This window comes from Chelonia mydas, chromosome 19, assembly GCF_015237465.2.
Source record: "Chelonia mydas isolate rCheMyd1 chromosome 19, rCheMyd1.pri.v2, whole genome shotgun sequence".
Classification (NCBI taxonomy): domain Eukaryota; kingdom Metazoa; phylum Chordata; order Testudines; family Cheloniidae; genus Chelonia; species Chelonia mydas.
In genome coordinates this window covers 4034476-4055018 of record NC_051259.2, presented here as the reverse complement: position 1 = coordinate 4055018, position 20543 = coordinate 4034476, and the positions used below count along the sequence as shown (strand labels likewise).

General features: G+C 57.9%; 1 protein-coding gene across 2 annotated transcripts in view; it reads right to left on the bottom strand.

The window, feature by feature from the left end:
- Positions 1-20543, bottom strand: part of DLGAP3 (DLG associated protein 3) — a 136803-nt gene that overhangs the window by 2434 nt on the left and 113826 nt on the right. The window contains exons 3-10 of one of the 2 annotated variants that reach the window (XM_037881956.2): positions 12317-12522; positions 10244-10358; positions 8043-8277; positions 6486-6826; positions 5813-5898; positions 3417-3844; positions 3048-3139; positions 2361-2504 (exon numbers count right to left, since the gene is read on the bottom strand). In XM_037881956.2, coding sequence (XP_037737884.1) covers positions 2361-2504; positions 3048-3139; positions 3417-3844; positions 5813-5898; positions 6486-6826; positions 8043-8277; positions 10244-10358; positions 12317-12522 — 1647 coding nt within the window. The remainder of the gene's footprint in view (positions 1-2360; positions 2505-3047; positions 3140-3416; positions 3845-5812; positions 5899-6485; positions 6827-8042; positions 8278-10243; positions 10359-12316; positions 12523-20543) is intronic. The other variant, XM_037881957.2, reaches the window with a different exon arrangement.

The following is a 20543-nucleotide window of genomic DNA, read 5'->3' as shown; positions in this document are numbered from 1 at the left end:
ATTCTGTGCTGACTGACACTCTGTTCAATTCCACCAGTCCCTGGGGCTGAGCGCAGTCCCTGGGGTTGAAAGTCAGCACAGGATCTAGCCCAGTGCCTGCACACATGCTTCTTGTGTGCTGTGTTCACACAAGGCAAACGAGGGCTGCATTTTCTGCCTGCGACACGGGCTGGTGATTGTGCTTGACCTTGGGAGCATTCCACCAGGGTTTGAATCAGTGTGATGGATGGCAGGGCTGCCAGGGGGTGAGAGGACTGGAATTGCTTTGGTTTGTCCTACGCGGTGTGTGTGTGCACAGAGGATATCTGTACCTTTGAAGATAACATCAAACAGAGGACACGCCGTAGCTGTACGTGAAAAACACAGGAGAGAAAAGGGCTCTGTTTGTTCGGGTTCTTTTTTTTTTTTTTTTAAGTGTTAACTAAAGATGCCTGTTGATTTTGCCTGGCACAGCTCAGCAGTGCCAGCTCAGGAGCAGAAGTGTGCATGGAAAAGGAAGAAGGTAGCTGTGATCATAGATCTCTCGCGTCCCCGACGTTTCCCCCAGGAAGTCCCTGAGACACAAGCCAGGACGGGATCTGCATAGCAGTGACTTCGAGCTGAGCTCAGCCGAGCTCTGCCAAGGGGGAGTCTACACTTTCGGCGGTGTGCAGAGTACAGGGAATAGCACCAGCAGCAGGGAGGCAGCGGGACACTAAGTGGTAAAAATAGCCGTGTAGACGCGCAAGGCTCTGCTTGGGCACGTAGAGAGCCGGACAGGGTATAGACCCCGGGGGTTCAGGTGCGTGGGGCACTCTGCTCTACCCACCTAAGCTGTCCCTCACTGTCTACACTGCTGTTTACACCCACGCTAGCTGGGCATGCAGTATCTTCACTCTCCACCTACCCTGACCGGAGTCACTCCCCGTGACTCACAAAGGCTCCATCTGCAGGCAGGGTCTGAGACAGACGGGCTAGGGCTTTGCTAACTGGTCCTGGCCACGCTCACAATCTGGCAGGGCTCCCACCAGCTCGCCCCTCTCTGTCCCACTGCTGCAGTAGCCCAGTCCTGGTCATCCCCCACCCCAGCCCCACGAACCAATGAAAGGGGAAGAGAAAGTTAATCTCTACTAAGACGTGCGATGGAGCCCAAGGTTCATCTGTTTCCTGGCCTGCCCCTTCTCCCCGCATAAGGGGGCTGAGGACAGTATCAGGGATGCAACGCAAGGAGACGCTCCATAATCCACACACACACTGGAGACGCCAAGGACCACAGCTTTCGCCTGGAGCTGGGAAACAGCTGGAGTGCCGCAAGACAGAGTGCTCCTTCTCAGCGCTTCCCTGGTTCCAGCCAGACCCATTTCTACCCATCGCGGCTGGGACCCAACTCCTCTTTTTCTCCATTCTTTTTGCGTGATGGTGCTCAAATGCTATGGGGAACACACCTGACATACACAATAGATCCGATTATGTCCCCTCCCACTCTCCCCCAACAAACCCTCTGCTCTTCTGCGAAGCCATGAATACACTTGCTAACAATGCCCCACATGTAACAACATAAGAGCTGCCATTCTGAGTCAGACCATGCTCCACCTTGCCCAGTATCCTGCCTCCAACAGTGGCCCACACTAAAGCTTCAGGAGGAGTGTACAAAACAGGGCAATTATGGAGTGATCCACTCCTGTCTTCCACCCCCGGCTTCAGGCAGTCAGAAGTCTAGGGTCATCCAAAATATGGGGTTGCATCCCTGACCATCTTGGCTAATAGCCATTGATGGACTCATCCTCCATGAACTTTTCCAGTTCTTTTTTTAATCTAGTTATATTTTTGGCCTTCACAACATCCCCTGGCAATGAGTTCCACAGGTTAGTTGTGCATTTTGTGAAAAAGTACTTCCTTACGTTTGTTTTAAACCTGCTGCCTCTTAATTTCATTGAGTAACCCCGGATTTTTGTATTGTGTGAAAGGATCAAACACTTCTGTACTCACTTTTTACATGCCATTCATGATTTTAGAGACCTCTAGCATATCCCACCTTAGTCATCTCTTTTCTAAACTGAAGGACCCTAATCTTTTTGGTCTCTCCTCATAAGGAAGCCATTTCACATCCTTGATCATCTTTGTTGCCCTTCTCTGACCATTTCCAGTTCCACTATATGCTTTTTGCAATGGGGCAAACAGAACTGAACACCATATTCAAGGTATGAGTGCACCATGGATTCACATAGTAGCATTATGACATATGCGGTCTTCGTTCTCCAGCTGGAGGCCAACTAAAGCTGACTTTGTGCACTGTGAAGTGAGAGCTACCCCACCCCCACACCCGAGCTGCACCCCCCACCCTTCTCAGCCAATTGGCAGAGACGGTCTTATCCCCCTACCTTGGGCTCGATGAGTTTCCATCCGTTGGCCTTGAGCTGCTGAAGCTCTGCAAACTTCAAGCTGACGTCCTCGATGGACAGCTGCAGGAGGTCCCAGAATCCAGCCAGGTCTTGGAAGGTGGGCATGGGGAATGCATTAGGGTCCTTCCAAAGAGGGAGAAGACGAGGCTGGTTAGCTCCTTACATACCATGGGGTGCAGAGGGCTCCAGGTCTTCCATCACTTCCCTGCTCAAGCTAATGAGGAGCAGAGCTGGGCTGTCTGGGCCTTATTGGATTAAAAATGTGTCCCTTAGCAGGGCTGGGACAAAATGCTGCAGGGAAATAAGAACCAGGCTGGGCTTTCAGCCCAGAGCCCGAATCAGCTCCCAACGTGGGAGAAGGCTGGGAATTGTTATAATTGTTTAACTAAAAGGCTGGTGCAGCTGTTGCTTCCAGCCAGAGATGAAATAACCAAATCGCCAGAAGAAGGTGCCATTTATTCTCTACAGTACCTTGGACCCAGCCTTAAGAGGGTCGGGGTGAGCCTCCAACCCTTCAGGTAGCACCTCCAAACGGAACCATCGCCAGCTGTGCAGAGTGCCATGCACCCGCTTCAGACTCCGGGGGACCTGCTGCCGCCTCCGCCCAATTGCCCGTCACGCAGAACACATCCCTGGGAAACCCATAAGGAAGGAGGAGGCGCTCACCATGTTCTGCTGGCAGAGTCGGAAAAACTGTTGCACTTTCTGGGACATCAGGAGCTGGGTGCTGCCCACGGCGCTCCGGATCTTCTCCAGAACTGGCAAGGCACACAGGAAAAACCAATGCGTGAGGAATTTGCTAACGACATGCAGGCTTGATTACCTCCCCCCGTGCCCTCCCAGCTCCAGAGATCACGAGCCCTGGAGAGTATTTCTTGCCACTAATGTGCAGGGCAACCACTGGCTCGGGTTCCAGAGGGGATATACCCCATATCCGTTACTCAGGGCTGCACAACTCCAGTCCCCCCCAAGCCCTACGTGAATCCTGGGGTGCCCTGCACCCCCCTTCCAGTCTCACAGCCCTGGCTGACTCACTCTCCTCCGGCAGGTCGTAGTCCTCAGCCTCCCGCTCCATCTGCTGGCACCAGCCTTCCATCTTCTCCACCTCAGCCTGCAATAGCTTAATGAACCACTCCCCGTCCCGGTGGCAGGGAGAGGCCCTGCCGGAGTCGGGGAGGCTGCGGGATCCCCTTTCAATCCAGGAGTCCCGCCGGGGCACCTCCACAGTGTCATACTGCGTCTGGTAGTCCTCCCGGTAGGCCCACTGGCCCTGCGTGTGCACCGTCTTGAACACCGAGTACTGCCGGCTGGACGCGTCTGGCTCCGAGGAGTGCCGCTGGAAGGGCCGCCCGAACTGCAGGGCCTTGTCCTCTGTGGCCACCGACAGGCCCGTGAAGCCTTCCAGCTCCAGGTCGGCCTGCACGCCAGCCGTCACGCTGTTTGAGCGCTTGAACCGGGCCCGCCTGGGGACAGGGAGATAAAGGGGTTATGGGGACGGACTCCCGTTCCCACAGCAGGGGCAGCAACCGCATTGCAAAGCATTCAAACCACAACGGGGGCATCGGCACAGCTGCAGGAGCTCCCGGACTGGAATAACGGGGAGCTGTGGGTTGGGACTGAGGGGCAGCAGCAGAGCTGGAGGGCTGGAATAACGGGGAGCTGTGGGTCAGGATTGGAGGGCATCGGTAGAGCTGCAGGAGCTCCAGGACTGGAATAATGGTGGCGGGGAGGTTGTGAGGCGGAGGGATTGAGGGACAGCAGCAGGGGCTCCGGGACTGGGATAACAGGGGGCTGCGGGTCAGGATCGAAGGGCATCGGCAGAGCTGTGTGTGGGACCTGGAGCTGGAGTAGTGTGTGTGTGCGGTGGGGGGTCTAAGGAAACCTGCCCAGTTGGAGTGTAATCCCTAGTTCAGAGCTCACTGACTGTAAACCCCATGCACTGGGGCTGCGCTGCCCCTCTGCAGTGTGACCCTCCCTCTCCCCACCCTGCCCAGCCGGGACACCTCTCCCCTTGCAGGAGCAGAGCAAGGGGCCGGCTGGCTCCCAGGACGGGGAAGCTGCGCTGGGAGGCTCACAAGCTGTTGAGCTCCTGGCTGTCCGTGGGGACAGCCCGCTAACAGCCGCTTCCCCGTGTTCCCTCATTTCAATGCCTTCTCTCCTGCTTGCGCATGCTAGCCTGTTTCTATGGTAACGGGCCCTGGATGGATGCCGAAGCACGGGGACGGGAACACGCGCTCAGGCCCCTTGTTAAGCAAAGAGAAGGAACATTGTAGAGTTCCCCATAGATGCCTCGTCCTCAGTGACTCGGCTATGGGCGGGAAGGAGTGGGGGAGGCAGGGAGGGTGAACAAGCAGGTCCAGAACAGCCCAGCCTCTGAGGGGCTTGGGTCAGAGCTGGACAAGCCCCAGTGGCCCACGTGAAGGGCCCCTTTGATGGCCATCTCTAGGGGTTTCAGCCGGATTCCACTTGGCATCTCAGCTTCTTTGTCTGAGCAGCTGAGTCATAGCCATGCCTCGTACCCAGCCTTGCTCAGCCGCAGGTCCAGGTACTGATGGTCTCAGACAGACCCTACAGAACCGTGCTTCCAGTTCTGGATCAGAACCAGGGGCCTCTATGAGGGGCAGATCCAAACCCCCAGAACCGAACCCCAGATCTGGATCAGAACCGAACCCCAGATCTGGATCAGAACCACGGGCAGATAGAAGCTGCTGATCTCCAGGCACAAACACATCCCATAGGGATCAATCACAGAATCACTGCTCACACCTGCAGCAAGAGGAAATCCAGACAGCTGCAAATCCCTCAGTACCCGCCCAGTGCGTAGGTTAACACGTGCTTTGTGACGGCTGGTGTTCTGGCATATCAATCAGGGCCGCAGGGTAACAAACGTGCTGATAAAACAGGAAGGGGCCGTAACAGGGTACCAGAGCCTCTGGCCTCTTGGGTGCAGATCTGAATCTATTAGCAGTGAGCAAAAGTTGTGATGACTTGAGAGACACCTGCTGACCTGTGTGACGCGAGTTTGCTGGGCCTCAATCCATTTTGCAGCGGACGAGTGCAACCTTCCTGCTCATCACAATCAGCAGCTTCTTTGACAGCTGACCAACCAAGCAGCTTAATGGTCCAGAGACTGACCTACCTACCCACCCCTAGGATGAAATCAGGTCAGGGATGAAGCATGTTGCACAGGGAAGCTTGCCCAGCTGCTGCCTGCATTGCCCATTGATTTATGAGCTAGCGAGGAAACACAGCTGTACTTAGCAGCATAAAAAGCTGCCGAGCTCTTGGGACGCTCAGGAGAAGACGCGCACGTTATGAATGTTTAGTTTGGGGGAGGCATTGTGTGAAAACAATCAAGCCGGCACGGCGGCTGAGCTAAGCCCTGCTCCTGGAGGGATGGAGCGATAAAAGCTGCATTTAACCAGCCGTACCTTTTGTCTTCTTCCACTTGCACCCCGATGGAGTGGAATTCCCTCTGGCTCCTGCTTTCTGTGTCGGAATCAGATATAGTCTCAACCTGCAGTGGTGATCAGAGGGAGAGCATGTCGGGGAAGAATCGCTGCACAGCCTCGGGCGCAAAAGACTCATGTTTTTTAATTTCCCCCAGCAGGTGCAGCGGCAGTGGGAAAGTCAGAGAAACAAAGGGCTGACGAAAGCCATGGCCAGGCAGCTCCAGGAGCATCCAGCACAGAGATGAAGGGCCATGGAGACTGGAGTCCCCTCTCGCCTTGTTGGTCAAGGATGAGGTATGGCGGGGGGCTATGGCAGGAAGGACCCTTGGGCTGCCACTGCCTGTTGGCAAGACCATTTCATGCCAACATGATGCCGCTTGCAACAGGCCTTGGCAACGGCTGCAAAGCCAGGTCGTGGTGGTGAGACCTTGGTCTGGAGCAGCCCAAGATTCACTGCGGGTAAGAGAAGGGAGGGCTGAATTGGAGGCGAGTCACCATGCATTGGGACCCTGCACAGGGCCCCAGTGGCCAAGCCTACAAGTGCCAGTGCTGGGGCCCCTAGGAAGCCCGGAGTCATAGCATTGGTGGCTGGATTCACATGGGCTTAGGCCCCGGTTCAACCCTGGGAGGCTCCGGGGAGAGTGACACCTACCTGAACTCCGATGGACGGGCGCCATTTCCTCTGCCGTGCCAAGCTCCTCAGCTCTTCCCGGCCTGGGATGGCCTTGATGATGAGTGTGGACGGCTTGGGAGAGCCCCGGGGCTGGACAGGAGGCAGATCCAAGGAGATGGCTGTCACCTTGGAGTTCTCCAAGCTCTCTGTGGAGTTGCAGCGAGCCACGGCGTCTTTGGACCATGAGGGGCTCCGGGCGACCTCGCTGGGGAGGTAGCTCTCGTGGGTGGACTCAGTGCTGCTCTGTGCCGTGACTGAGATGAGGGGCTTGGCTTTGATTCCTGGAGGGAGGGGCGGTGGCGCTTTTCGGTAACTGAAGGCTGTTGTGGGAGAGACACATGATAAAAAGTCACATGAGAAAGAGACACGTTCTCATTTCCTAACACGAACACCGGCCAGTCCCGCCTCTTCCTCCTGCATCCCCATGGGGTGCCAGGCCTAGTGGTCAGATCCTTGGCTGCTGTGAAGCTGAGCGACCCTACTGAAGTCAGGCCCGTTTACACCAGCCAAGGAATTGGCCCTACACTGCCACACCACCAAAGGTTGCACCACCCCACATGCCCTGCCGGTTAACTGTGAGCTTGTGGCAAAGGGCCATAAAAGCTTCATTTGCTTTTGGACCGGCTGCTTGGCCAATTCATCCACCAAACCCGAAGGGACCAGACGACCCTCAAATGAGAGGGAAGATCAGTGTGCTCTTGTGCGGCACAAGTCATGAGGCAGCAGGCAGAAAAAGGGAGAGAGAAATGAGAGAAGGAGGAAAACAGAAAGACAGGAAGAGAGGAGGGGAAACCCGAAATAAATGCAGAGAGGAAGGTGGAGACTAGGCAGGAGGATTGATGGACAGACAGACAGATAGGTCTGTTGGCTGGCTGGAGCGATGCCCAGTCGCACACACTTAGCCTCCCCCAGGGCCAGCCACACGAGCTGCCACCTCAGTGAGGCCAATGTTTCCAGCCGGCCAGAGAAATGCCCTGGGGCTGGCAGCACCCACAGCCTCATGGCGGCTGAGCCCACGGGCAGCTGAGCCCGGCCCTTGGAGGGCATCCCAGAAAGCCGTTCAAGATGGCAGCAAAGTGCGGCAGTGGGAAGCTGGAGTGGTGAGCCCACTGGGTGCCATCTATGGGAAGGGGGAGGTAGGTGGGCAGGTCCCTCTACGGGGAGGTGGGGGAAGTCCCTCTGTGGGAAGGGGTTGGCAGGGGGGTCCCTATGTGGGAAGAGGCAGGAGTTGATGGGGGTCCTTCTGTGGGAAGGGGAGGGGTTGGTGTGGGGGGTCCCAATGTGGGACGGGAGAGGGTATGAAGGGGGTCCCTCATGGGAAGGGGGAGGGGCTGGTGGGGGGTCTCTGTGGAAAGGGGGAGGGGCTGGCAGGAGGTGTGGGAAGGGGAGAGGCGCTCCGGGGGGGTCCCTCTGTGGGAAGGGGCTGGGATGGGTGTGAGGTCCCTCTGGGTCCCGGCAGGATTGCCCACCCCGCCCGCCCCTACATGAGCGAAGGGCCCCTGGGAGCAGCGCCATGGGGCAGGGGCTGGGACTCACAGGTGCTGGGCTTCAGGATGCTGCTGGTGATGGCTGGCCTGGGCGGGACGGACATGGAGAAGAGCGAGAGGCAGTCGTCGTCCTGCGAGCAGCCCGCCTGGATGGCCCGCAGGTAGCTGTGGCTCCGCATGCGGAAGCAGCCCGGCAGGTCCAGCGCCTCCACGGCCTGGGACTCCACCTCGCCAAAGACGGACTCGCAGACCGCCTCAAACTGGTGGTTCAGCTCCTCGTTGATCTGAGGGGAGAGTGGGGCAGATGAGGGGCCTGGGCAGCTCTGACAGGGTCCCGCGTCCCCCGCTCCATCCTCCATGGAGATACCAGAGGGGCTACAGGGAACGACTCGCCCTGGCCCCCGCTGGTGGCTCCAGGGCTAGAGATGATACTGATATATCGGCCGGCACAGCGAGGGCCCTGCATCCACCCCTCCCTAGTCACCAGGCCCTTCGACTCCAGCCAGCCAGTTCCCCTCCCCCTGGCTGGATTCGACCCAGCAACCTAGAGAGGAAAGTCTGCCAGTCCCATTGTCAGGCTCCCGCCAACTGCCAGGGCCTCTCCCCTCTGCTGCAGCTCTTGAGCCCTGGTGCCAGGCAGCTACTTCCTCTGGTGCACGAGAATCTGCCATGAGGGAAAGGCCCGACTGATCGTGCCGGGCTTTATTTCAGTGCAGGTGCTGCCTGGAGCCCAGCCGTGACCCACTGAGGGGGAGGCGACTCCCAGTCAAGGTTTCCATCCATTGCAGCACGTCCCTGGCGCACCTAGAAGGTCTCTCTCTACCTCTGCTCTTGACAGAGAGCAGGCAGACATCACTGCCCAATTCCTGGTGCCGGGCCCAGGAGTTAGCACGGTGACGGCAGGGGGCCCTGGGGTTTGCTGGGGAAACGCAGCACTGAGACAGTCACCCAAATTCAAACCCATTTTTGAGGGGAGGCGAAGTCTGTCCGGGCAGCACTGAGAGAAGCAGCACCGGGATTATGGGAGAGACAAGCTCTTCCCTAGATGTTACCAGCCAGGCCTGGCACAACCAAGAGGTTCAGAGAAGCTTCCAAACCTTTGGGGAAGCTTATCCAAACCAACTCCGAATTATCACAGCACTACACTACAGTTACTCTTTGGTGCTGGATGGCTCAGGGAGATGGTAATAGGGGCCACGGGAGCCTTGCGCTACTAGGTCGTTGGTTTGAATCCAGTTCAAGTCACGAGTGTCCTCCAAAGTCATTAGCACCTGGTGCTCTTTGATGCCTTCTATGAGATGTATCAGTGGGAGAGAAAACCTCGGCTGGCGAAAAATGTGGAGCTCAGCTTGGCAGAGAGGCCAACAGGTGAAGGAGGCTGATATCCCCTCACCTCTTCTGCAGGGACTCAAGACTGTAGCGCTTTGGAAGGGCAGCCTGGGGCAGCTTACCTGGCCACTGTCAGGGCTGCACCCTTCCTACAGACGCATCAGTTGGGTACTGGTCCCTGGGGCTAACATGCATGCAGAAGGAGGGGCAGATAAACAGCCTAAGCTGGGAGCAGAGAGGAGGGGCCGAGAACGAGAGCCGCCTGAACACAGGGGCCTCTTGCGGCTAGTCAAGTTCCTGGGAAGACACTCTGCATCGCCACAAGTGGGAGGGTCCCGGCCGGCCCAGGCAGGGCTGCGGAGGAAAGGCCGGTAGCATGCAGACAGCGCTCTGCATTACCGTATGAGCGGAGAAAGGACAGCGCTGGCCGGACAGGGAGGACACACAGGCAGCATGTCTGGGGGGGAGCAGAAGCCGAGCCATTGCGGGGAAGGGGCAGAGCCTCACTGGTGCATGCAGGGAAGCCTGCCGCCTCCCCAAGAATCAGAGTCCCCATGCTGCAGGTTAGCACATGCAATGCAGGGGTGGGGGGGACTAGCCCCCCGGGATGGGGGGGTCAGGTCCCCATGTGGCACAGAAGGGTCAGTGGAGTGCGGCCAGGCCTGTCCCGCCTCTCAGACACTGCTGCCACTTGGGAACCTTGAGTCCCATGCCCAGCTCCGGATGGCTCCACTTGGCTCCTCGCATGCAGAGCTCTCCTCAGCTCCAGCCACTCATTCAGAAAATCCAGCCCCATGGTGGGTGCTGAGTCCACCCAAACACCAACCGCCCCCGCACCGAGCATATGAACTCCAGCAACTGAGGGCACAGGACAGTCATGGCATGAGAGCCAGGCACAGCAACGGGCACGGCCCACCTTACCTGGCCGGTGGTGAAGGAGCGTCCGTAGCCCTGTCCCCGAGGGTGCATTCTGGGCGGGGTGCAGCAGCTGGGACAGTTACAGATATATGAATCAGAATAGTGCCTACTTGCAAACCTAATGAGAGACAGTGGGGGAAAAAGGATTCGGACCAAAAGCAACACGTTCAAGCAGAGCGTTTGGAAGCAGCCCAGTGACTGGGCTCCTGTCTGCAGCTGCTGCTGCCCCCTGAACCTGGCAGATCATTGTCCTGCCCCCTACCCGCCCGCCATCCCAATGCGAGCGCCCCACCACCTCTACAATCTCCCCAGGCAGCCCCGGAGCAAGGAGGGGATTCCCAGAGCCCTCCACTTCTGGTTAGGCTGGGCTCACAGAACATCACCCACACCCACAGCACAGGAAGGTGTCGATAAGCAGGGCAGGAGGCAGACCCATGGTGGCAGTGTGGGGCTGGCAAAGAGGCAAGGCCACTGAGAGAGACAGAGCAGGTTAACCAGCAGGTGTGTCCTTACCTGGGCCACCAACACCTGAAAGCACTACAGCCTTGTCGACACAGGGACTGGTGTGACCCCCTAACACAGCACAATGTACACCAGCCCGGTGCACTCTGCAACAGTGCAAACTCCTACTGCAGGCCTGATTTACACCACTCTAGTGCAATGGTGCAAACCTCTAATTTAAACACAATTTGCACCAGTCCAGCATAATTGACACCCAATGTGGACATAATTGACACCAGTCCAGCATAATTGACACTAGTGCAAACTCTTAATACAAACACTGTTTTCACCAGTGCACTACGATTTACGCCAGTGCAAACCCCTAGTCTAAACACTGCAGCGTAATCTGCACTATTGCAGTTGACCCCAGTAACCCTCCTCTTTTCCCTGCCCCATTCCCGCAACAGAGATAAACTGCACCAATGTGAAATCCCCCTGTGCTGGTGCAAACGGTGTTTGCATCCCTCTTAGCCAGGGATTTTCAGCTGTGGCTAAAATCCCAGCATAGACAAGACCCAACCCTGAGAGAGTCAAACAGTTCAAACTTTCTCTGAACCCCAATACAGTTTATTTTAACTTTGGGGTTTCACTCATTGTCCTGGTTTCACAGATCTGCATGCACAAAAATGCCCAGACACTTGTGCACCCAAGCCCCGATCCTGCAATCAGATCCCCTCATGTGCACCCTGCACCCACACAGAACCTTCCTGAACTCAGTCTGTGCCCACTGCTCCAAGCACAGGATCGGGCCCTTATATGCAAATGCAGCTGCAGGTATTGCACATGCAAATGTCCACGTAAGCTGGGTATCATCTGCGCGCATATTTAGCAGAGCCACCCAATCAAACCCACAGGCGTTTTGAACAAGCGTTTCTGAACATCTGGATCCTCTGAATATAGACTGAACATCTGCATTTCTTGTTTATGGCAGCCCTGCAAAACTGACCATTTCTCAGTGCAAAATCTACTCACCAGCACTCATGGAGGACAAAGAAAATTGAAAGATTTTAATTGCCTGGAAATTCTCCCCCACGCCCCGCTCTCCCAGACCGAAAGATCTACGGGGCAGGGACTTTCTCCTTTGATGTGTATGTGCAGCGCCTAGCACAATGGCGTGCAATCACGATCAGGGTCTTTGGGCACTACCTTAGTACACATAATAAAGAATAAATACAGCGGGCGAGTCGAATTTTTCAGTTTCATACTCAAATGTCCCAGCACTAACCTGAGCCTAGGATGTTGAAGTTGCCAATCTGCAGGGGGGTGGGATGCGTGGGAAGGTTGCTGAAATCCACGGTTCTATGGAGTTTCACTTTTTAAAAAATAAGCTCTGTATTTTAGCCTGGATTCCCTGCCAGAGAACCCTTCTCTCACTAAAGCCTAAGTAAAGCAACCCCCAAGTCCCTGCACCCACCGTCCCAACATCCTTCTCCGACCGTCCCTCCCCAACCCTGCATCCACCGCCCCAGCATCCTCTCCCCAAGCCCCACCCACCTCCCTGCCCCCTGCCCCTCTCCAAGCCTGCATCCCCAAAGGAGGTTCATAGCAGGCCTGGCCCCTCAGGCCCTCTCTTACTTGGTCCTGGCCTGGTCTACACTGGAGGAGCGGCGGTAGCCATCTCGCCGGGACAAGCCCTTGGGAGACACCTTGGCGCTGGCCTCCGAGTCACCGCTGTCATCGTCCCCCATGGCCTTGATGTAGCTGCCGCTCCGCATCCGCCGGCAGGGGATCTCGCCATCCTTCCCCACCGCTGGGTAGCTGCTCCACTCGTCCTGCGGCACCTGCAGCGAGGACAGCCCCATGGAGAGGGGTCAGGTCAGGGAGCCCAGGGCCGTGGAGCGTGCATGGGGGCAGAGACAAGACGTAACGGCTGATAGCGGTGGGGGGGCACAATTTAAAGGTTCTGGTGGTGTGCAGTGGGGGTTCCTGGTAGAAATCTGGTGTGGGGGGGTGACCCCACGTAACCCACCCACGCGTCGTCTCTCCGTGGTGGTGGAGCAGACTCAGCCATCCACCCCATGGGGACACTGGGGAGACGTGACACTAGGACAGAGACGCTAGAGAGCCCGAACCCAGGCAGTGGGGCTGGCTGCCGGTGCTAATCCAGGCATTAAACGGTTAAACACCCATGGCCGCCACTTGGGAAGGGAGCTGGCAAAAGCCTGTGGGTCGGGGAGAGAGGGGTGTTTGCACCCTCCCAGCCAGAGGGGGTGGGAGCCTGGCGCAATCTTGTATTGCGCACACGTCAAGGAACTAGAATCGGGGCTGGCAGCGGGTTTGACCCAAAATCCAGGGGGGATGATGGGAGATGGGTGAGGCTGGGAGTGGTGCAAAACTTCTAGACTGGGCTGGCCTGGAGCCAGGTGCCGTGATGACCAGAGCCCAACGATTGGCGCCGGGAGGGCTTTGGATAAATGGGGCTGGGTTTAGCCCATCTCTGCTTAGTTAATTCTTCGGTGGGTGGGTGAGACTGTGCATAGGCAAGTGAGTGTGAGTGCACCCGAGTGTGTGTACCTGAGTGTGTATGTACCTAAGCATGCATGTTTGTGTGTGTCTGCGTGCAAGTGTACCTGAGCACGAATGTAGGTGTACCTGAGTGCGCATGTATCTGAGCATGAGTGTATCTGCGTGCGAGTGTGTGTGTACTTGAATGTGTGTGTACCTGAGCACGAATGTAGGTGTATCTGAGTGTGCATGTATCTGAGCGTGAGTGTATCTGTGTGCAAGTGTGGAGCAGTTTGGGATGTCCCATTGCACAGGAGCAGTTCCATTGTGGGGCTGTTTCCGGCGCTGGAGATTTCTTTGTGCTGGGCCAGTCTGGGTTCTGGAGATATGTGGGAATATGGACATTTGGGGGGGGAGGCGTGTCAATGCATCCACGGAGACCTTCTGGCAGGGGATGAGCAGAGGGCGGCTCTGGGGCTGTCCTGGGGCGACTGGCCCTACTGTTGGCTTTGTTTGTTTCCAAGAAGCACAATTCTGCCTCATGCTGCTGGGGCTTCTTAGCCGAAACCTCAGAGCCTCCAGTGCTCCTGGGGAGGGGGCTTCTTCTGCAGAGCAGAGCAGTCCAGGAGAGGGCTCCTCCGGTCAGAGCCGTAGGGACAGGTGCCCAGACAGCGTTCGGGAAGCAGACAGCCCAAGGGGTGCGTCAGCCAGCTGAGACAGGCCGCAATCAATTGCTCAAGGCTGGGCCAGGGAAGAGCTGATGAGTCAATGTTGGAGAATCCCTTCGTTCCTCTTGGTCCAGCCATCGAGTGAGCTGCGGGTCATGCAGATGGGCCGGAGACAGGGAGTGACAGCTGAGCTAACCAGCATGGAAACCGGCCAGCAGCCCTGCATAGGCTCCAGCACCAGCCATGTGACTCCCCGTTCCTGGGGGCCACGGCAGAGCCAGGGGAATCCCCGGCCAGAGCGGCTCAGCCCAATGAGATCGAACCTGAGGCAGGGCCAAGGAGGCGCTGGGAATTTCATTTTCCCACAGTCCTCTCTGCTGCCTCCCCTGCCTGGAACCCAGCTGGCCACCACCACAGGAAGAGGGGGCAGCTCCAGCCGCCAGAAGCCTTCGATACTGATTGTGACAGAGCCATGCCCCAACAGGAAGGCGGGAACTTTCGTGCCCGGCATGCCCGGACCACCCCGGTCACATATGTGCCCGCGAGCAAAACGCACCGTCAACGAACCCGAGCTGAGCACAACCTCGGAGGCGGCTATAGCACCCCTCATCCCCAAGGCTGCCAGGCGCTGCTGAAATGCAGCCACTGGGGCTGGGGCCTGGAAGAGTGAGACCCACTGCCCCATTGCATCGTGGGAGAGCAGCTCTGCACCCTCCTACACCAGCCTGAAACTGGAGTGGCCCCACTGAAGCCCAGTGGAGACGCCCCGGATTTACAGCAGCACGAGAGCCGAACGTGGCCCTTCCCGGCCCCACAGATCAGCCAGGGCGTCCGTTTCCCACACCGCAGCATGGAGTGGTGCGCACAGGCTAACTCATGGGTGTAAATCCAGTGTAGCTCAGCTAAAGCCAGTGGAGTTGCTACGGATTTACGCCAGCATAACTGGGGGCAAGATTTGGCCCGAAGTATCTCCTGTCCCTTGGAATGACACTAGGGTGGGGCAACCCTGCTGGGATTCCCCAGAGCGCAGGGCAGGCTCCTGACCGGCTTCCTCTCAGACTCAGAACAGCAGAAAGGGACCAGCACGCGGACAGGGTCTGGCCCCAGAGATCTCACACGCACAGGTGCCAACGTGCACAGGCCCACTCCCACCCTCTCCCCCCTCCCTACCCCCCTGGCAGCGTGGGCCAGGCGCCTCTACCATGGAGAGGCTGGAGCTGGGCCCACGGCAGGAGCAGAGGCCCGGCGCTGATGGGCTGGTTAGGAAGGCAGATCATTTACATTTTTCCAATCTGTGCTAAGTGGTGCGGAACAAACAGCAGCGTTGCTCAGCTAAGAGCCGGGAAGCCAGGCCCCGCGAGGGGTGCGGGACACGCACACCCGTAGGCCTGATTTTTCAATCACAGTTCCTCAGGCCGCAGCAGGTGAAGACTCCTGGATCTGGCCCAGGAGCCATGTGTGAGCTGAGGGCAGAGCCTCAGTTTCCCCTTCAGACTGGGAGGCCTCAGACCAGGGCAACTTCTGCTCTGCCTCTGGGACGGCAACGCTGGCTGTCCAACAGGCACATGTGGGCAGGGCAGGAGACGGCGGAGGGGGTGCGGTGGCAGGGCTGGAGCTGGGGAACGCAGGCCCTGGGGGTTGCACTTTGGGAGCCAGGGAGCTCTGTGAGGGCCTGTGAGGTACACGCTACAGCGCAGGCCTGGGGAGGACTCCTGACGGGCTGCACTGGGACTCCAAGGCTGGAGGTAGCCCAGGGCCTGGACGGAGCTGTAAGCCCTGGCCAGGTCATGTCAAATGCTGCAGGCCCAGGCAAGGTGGGGCGCACGGGTGAGGTGGGTGCTTTGGGGTTCGGAGAGCCCCTGCCCTGTTAAGCTGCATGCCTGCAGCACGCCACTGGGGCCTGGGAGCAGAGCCAGCTCACTCCCCATGTGCTCTCTGCACACGGGATGGGACAGGAGCCATGGCCTCAAAGACCTGCCTGGCCATCTGACGGTGAGCGATTGATAGAGCCAGGGAGAGCACGGGCCGGCGCTAGGCAAGTTTCCCTTCAGCTCTGCCGCTGCATCTCAATCCTGACCCACAGCCCATCTCCCACCCAGCTCTGCCGATGCCCCTCAATCCTTACCCGCCACCTCCTCTCTATCCCGGTCCTTGGCACAGCTGGACAATGAAAGATGTGGGGTGGGGTCCTGGCGCTGGAGAGGCAGGACACGCGGCAGGCCAGGATTGAGGGTCAAGGCTGCCTGCAGGAAGCCAACACTCAATCCCTGCCCGTGGCATGCCAGGCTCCTAGTCAGTTCCCTCTGCCGCCTGCCCAACCCACCCAGAAACATAAGCATGGTGAGGAAGAAAACAGAGACTGAGCCCACCTGGAGTGGAAGGGAGGGGGTCTGCCTGCCCTGCCAGCTCCCCGTGGATCACGGCATGGGAAAACCACGCAGCGAAATCCAGCCTATTCCATGGAGAACCCTGACTGGCAAATCCCCTCCATGCCCAGCCACTCCGAGACCCTGGGGAGGAAGCGGTTACCAGTGTAAATGCTCCCACGGGCCTCCTTTGTGGTCCTGCAGCTACAGCAGTAAGGTTTCAATGGTAGAGATGACTCCATCTCCACTCCACTCTGCGCTCTCCCTGCTATTTCTCAGCTGCCAGGCAGCATGGGGTCCTAGTCACCCACAGAACAGGGTCACTGGAGTGAGGCCACAAACCTCCCTTCGCCCAGCTGCCCTCAGACGGGAGCAAGGTTTAGTTACTGAGTGGATGGTTTTCAGTGGCTCTGATTATTCCTGGCATTACCGTAGAGCAGCAGTTCTCAAACTATGGGGCAGGCCTCCCCAGGGGGGCGGGTGAATGTGTCAAAGGAGGCCCAAGCCGTGTGCTTTTTTTTGAAGAGCTCCGGGTGGCTGGGGCTCGTGCAGAAGGGCTGTGCACACCCAGGAGGCGGGGATTAAGGGGACAGCTGGAACCCCACCGCTCCAGGGCTGACAGCCAGAGCCCCGCCACCCAGGCTCGGACTATCCTTCGGCCTCCCCCAATCCCTCATCCGGATGCGGCGGGGCTCCAGCCGTCAGCCCCAGGGTGGCAGCTATGGCACAGAAGTAAGGGTGGCAATGGGGCACTAAGTCGGCTGTGAAACGTGATATTGACAAATGTCACTTTTCACTTTGCCACCCTTACTTCTGTGCAGCTGCTGGTATGGTGCTGCCTTCAGAGCTGGTTGCCCTGGCCAGCAGCCGCTGCTCTCCGCTCTGCCCTCAGAGCTGGGTGGCGATATATGGACTTATAGGTGGGGGCCTAAATGACTACAGACACAAAGAAGAGGAGCCTGATCGAATAAGTTTGAGAACCACTGTCATAGAGCCCAAGGGAGATCGGAGCTCCATTGTGCTAGGCGCTGTACATACACGTGGTAAACACCTATTTCTAAATAAAGAAACCCAGGGCCTGATTCTGTACAGAGTCATCCCGGTCTCATGCCAGGCAACGCCACTGAGTCCCACATAGGCCTGCAGGGAACCAGATCGGGAGCCTCTTCAGAACCTGTGTATCTGCAAAGCAGGTTAGATGGATCATGGTGCCAACAGCAGCAGGGTTTCAATGGTCCATGTGGACCCAATCCCCCCCTTGCCCCGGTGCCACTCCATTGTAGTTACTCCAGATTTACACCAGTAGGAGAACAGAATCTGTCCCCAGTTTGGGCACTCTCTAGTCAGGGGCTGCAGGACATTAGCAGGGAGAGGTGGGGTGTCAGGTGGAAATCTTGAGCTGCTGCTCCCTATGCCTTAGATGTATAGGTCCCGCTGAGCGCGAGCACATGCTCCAGGGCTCTCAGAAGAAGCATGGCTCTGTGGCCAAGGCACCAAACTGGGAAGCAGGTGATTGGGACGCCACAAGCTGTGTGTATGCCCTTGGGTGAGTCTCTCTGCACCCCTGTTCCATAGGGAGAGAATGGTGACCCGACCCTCCCCCAAAGGGGCCCATGAACGTGGGTGAGGTGCTGGGCCCTGTACGGAGACAGAGAGGTCCAGCAAAGGACGCTGTGAAGAAGGATTAAGATGCATTTTCACAAACCGCCTCTCTCCTGGCCACCCCCGTTGCTCTGTTTTCTCCTCGTTAGAGCTGGGAGCTCATTGATCGGGACTTTGGGGCTTTGTCTGCCTCGGAGAGCTAAGGACCACGGCTTCTTCTCATTGTTTGTTAGGCTGTGATTAGCAGGAGCACCAGGGCTGGGATGTGCAGAGCTGGGGGCCCCGGCGCCGCGGGAGCCGGCTGCATGAGCTGGCATAATCCTGTCCCCTTTTTAAATAAAAGCCTTTTGCTTTGTGCCTTTGGAGGACAAGGCTATTACAGCCCGACTCTCCTCTAATCACAAACATCAAGGTGCTGGACCGCCAGGCACTGTGGGAACACTGGGGAGAGCAAAGCCAACGGGAAACAAAGCTGCAGGAAAGAGCCACTTCAGCCTTGCGCTGGCCCAGAGAAGAGTAACATGTAGCTTCCAGCTGGCCTTGCTCTCGGCTGAGTCCTCGTGCCTGACAATGGCCCCCTCTGAGGGTGCATCCACACTGCATTGTGAACCTGGGTCCGTGGGTCCCAGCCTGGGGACTCAGAGCGTCCACACTGCATTGTGAACCTGGGTCTGTGGGTCCCAGCCTGGGGACTCAGAGCGTCCACACTGCATTGTGAACCTGGGTCTGTGGGTCCCAGCCTGGGGACTCAGAGCATCCACACTGCATTGTGAACCTGGGTCTGTGGGACCCGGCCTGGGGACTCGGAGCGTCCACACTGCATTGTGAACCTGGTTTTACAATTGCAGGACCTGGGTCTCAGACCTGCTGACGCGTCCATACTGCACTGCCCAGACCTTCTGACTCGGCTGTGGCTTGAGCTGCGTCCATACTGCAAAACGACAGTTGGACCAGTCTCAGCAAGCTTTAGACTCAGACTCACCCCCTAGCAGGATCCTAGGACCCAGGTCCCGAGTGCTGGCTAACCCAGGTCAGACTGATTTGTGTGTGGACGGAAGGGGGGCTGTGGCTCAAACCTGAGTCAGAGCCCGGGCTCAGTGTGCAGGGCAGACATACCCTCAGGGGCCTACAAAGCTCACTGCTTGCCCTTCCCCAGCCACAGGGGAGCTGCCATCAAAGAGCCAGTCCTGTTCCCAGAAGCACAGCGACCCCCAGCGCCACACCTCCCATGAGTTAACCCATGGGTGGATGGTGCCGACCAGAGCCCCGGCTGAAGCAGGAGAGCAGGCTGGGTGATTCCCAGCACCCAGCCAGCGACTGATAGCGCTGCTCCGAGCCCCTGCTGCAGGGAAGACTCAGGCAGATGCAGAAAGAGTTGCTGGGGGTTCAGCAAGAGGAGGGGCTTCCCTCTGTCGCTGCACGGAGCCAGCTCCCCAGCGTGGCACTAGGGGGCGCTATGCCACCAGCCTTCGCGCCATCAGCAGGTCATGGGAAACCCAGGGCTTCAACTTCTGTCCTCAGTATTTAACTCCCATCCCCAAGGGCATCGTCTGGCGATGTCCTCAAGTCCCCTTCTCTATGCCCCCCTCCTACAAGCAACGAGGGGAGGGGACGCAATGCTGAGCATCTCCTCCCCCCAGCAGGGGCTGAAAGGTGCACACCCAGATCCTGCTCCGGGGAGGTCCACGGGAGCGCAAGGCCATGTGCAGGAACTGAACCTGTGATCCTCCCAGGGCTTTACCAGACCAGCCACCTCAACCTTTTAAACACATGGCACGAGGCGTGGCCCTGTCACCAAGCTGCCACTAGTAACTCCTTGTAGCCGCTGAAAGGTCCCAAACGCCGAGTTGCCAGCCCATCACCCTGGTCTTGGGGCCCCCATAGCACAGAGCAGAGCAAGCAGCTCCACCCTGCCCCTCTGTGCCTTGCTGCTGAGCAGCTCTCAGGAACTGGGGCGGGCTGGGGGATCACTCAGAGGAGCATGAGGCAGAAGCACTGAAGAGCGGAGCTTCCGTAAGGGAGCTGGGACAGGACCCTATGCACATTTGTAACACACTGGACCCGATTCTGCCACCATGGAGAGGGAAACGGGGGGCAGGCTAGGAGGAGCAGGTAGCTGGGAACCAAGCCAGGTCCTGGATCCCATCCCACTCAACCCAAACCCCGGGGAGAGGAGCTCAGTCCCAGGGGATGGTAGACAGCCATGGAGCTACATGCCCAGTTCTCACCACCCATCACACAGGCGGGGTGAGGGCTAGCCCTGGCCCATCACCAAGCTATCTATGCCCCCGCCCCCTCCCATAGAGCTATATCTAGCTAGACAGACAGACCGACCGACTGCCCTTCTGTGGGCAGACACATGCCTATCCACATGCTGTATCTGCCCTTGCTCTGCCCTGGTTCTAGACTCACATTTAAAGGAAGCCGGGGGGGGTGACTCTCTGAACCAGCCATAGCAAAGGCGTCCTTTGAAAGCAGCACGACCTGATCCGGACCTCCCGCTCCACTGCCAGAGCCGGAGGGAGAGGTGGTTTGGCAGAGACAAGCTCTCGGGAAGACACGTTAGGAGGAGGGGAGCTTTCTTTGGAAAGGCGAGCGCTCATTAAAAGCAGCCAACGCCGGCCAGCTGTCAGGGTGCGTGGGTGATGATGAGCGTTGATCCCACCACTAAGAAGAAGGGCGGAAAACCTCTGTGCCCTTCTCAGCCAGCTCATTCAATCA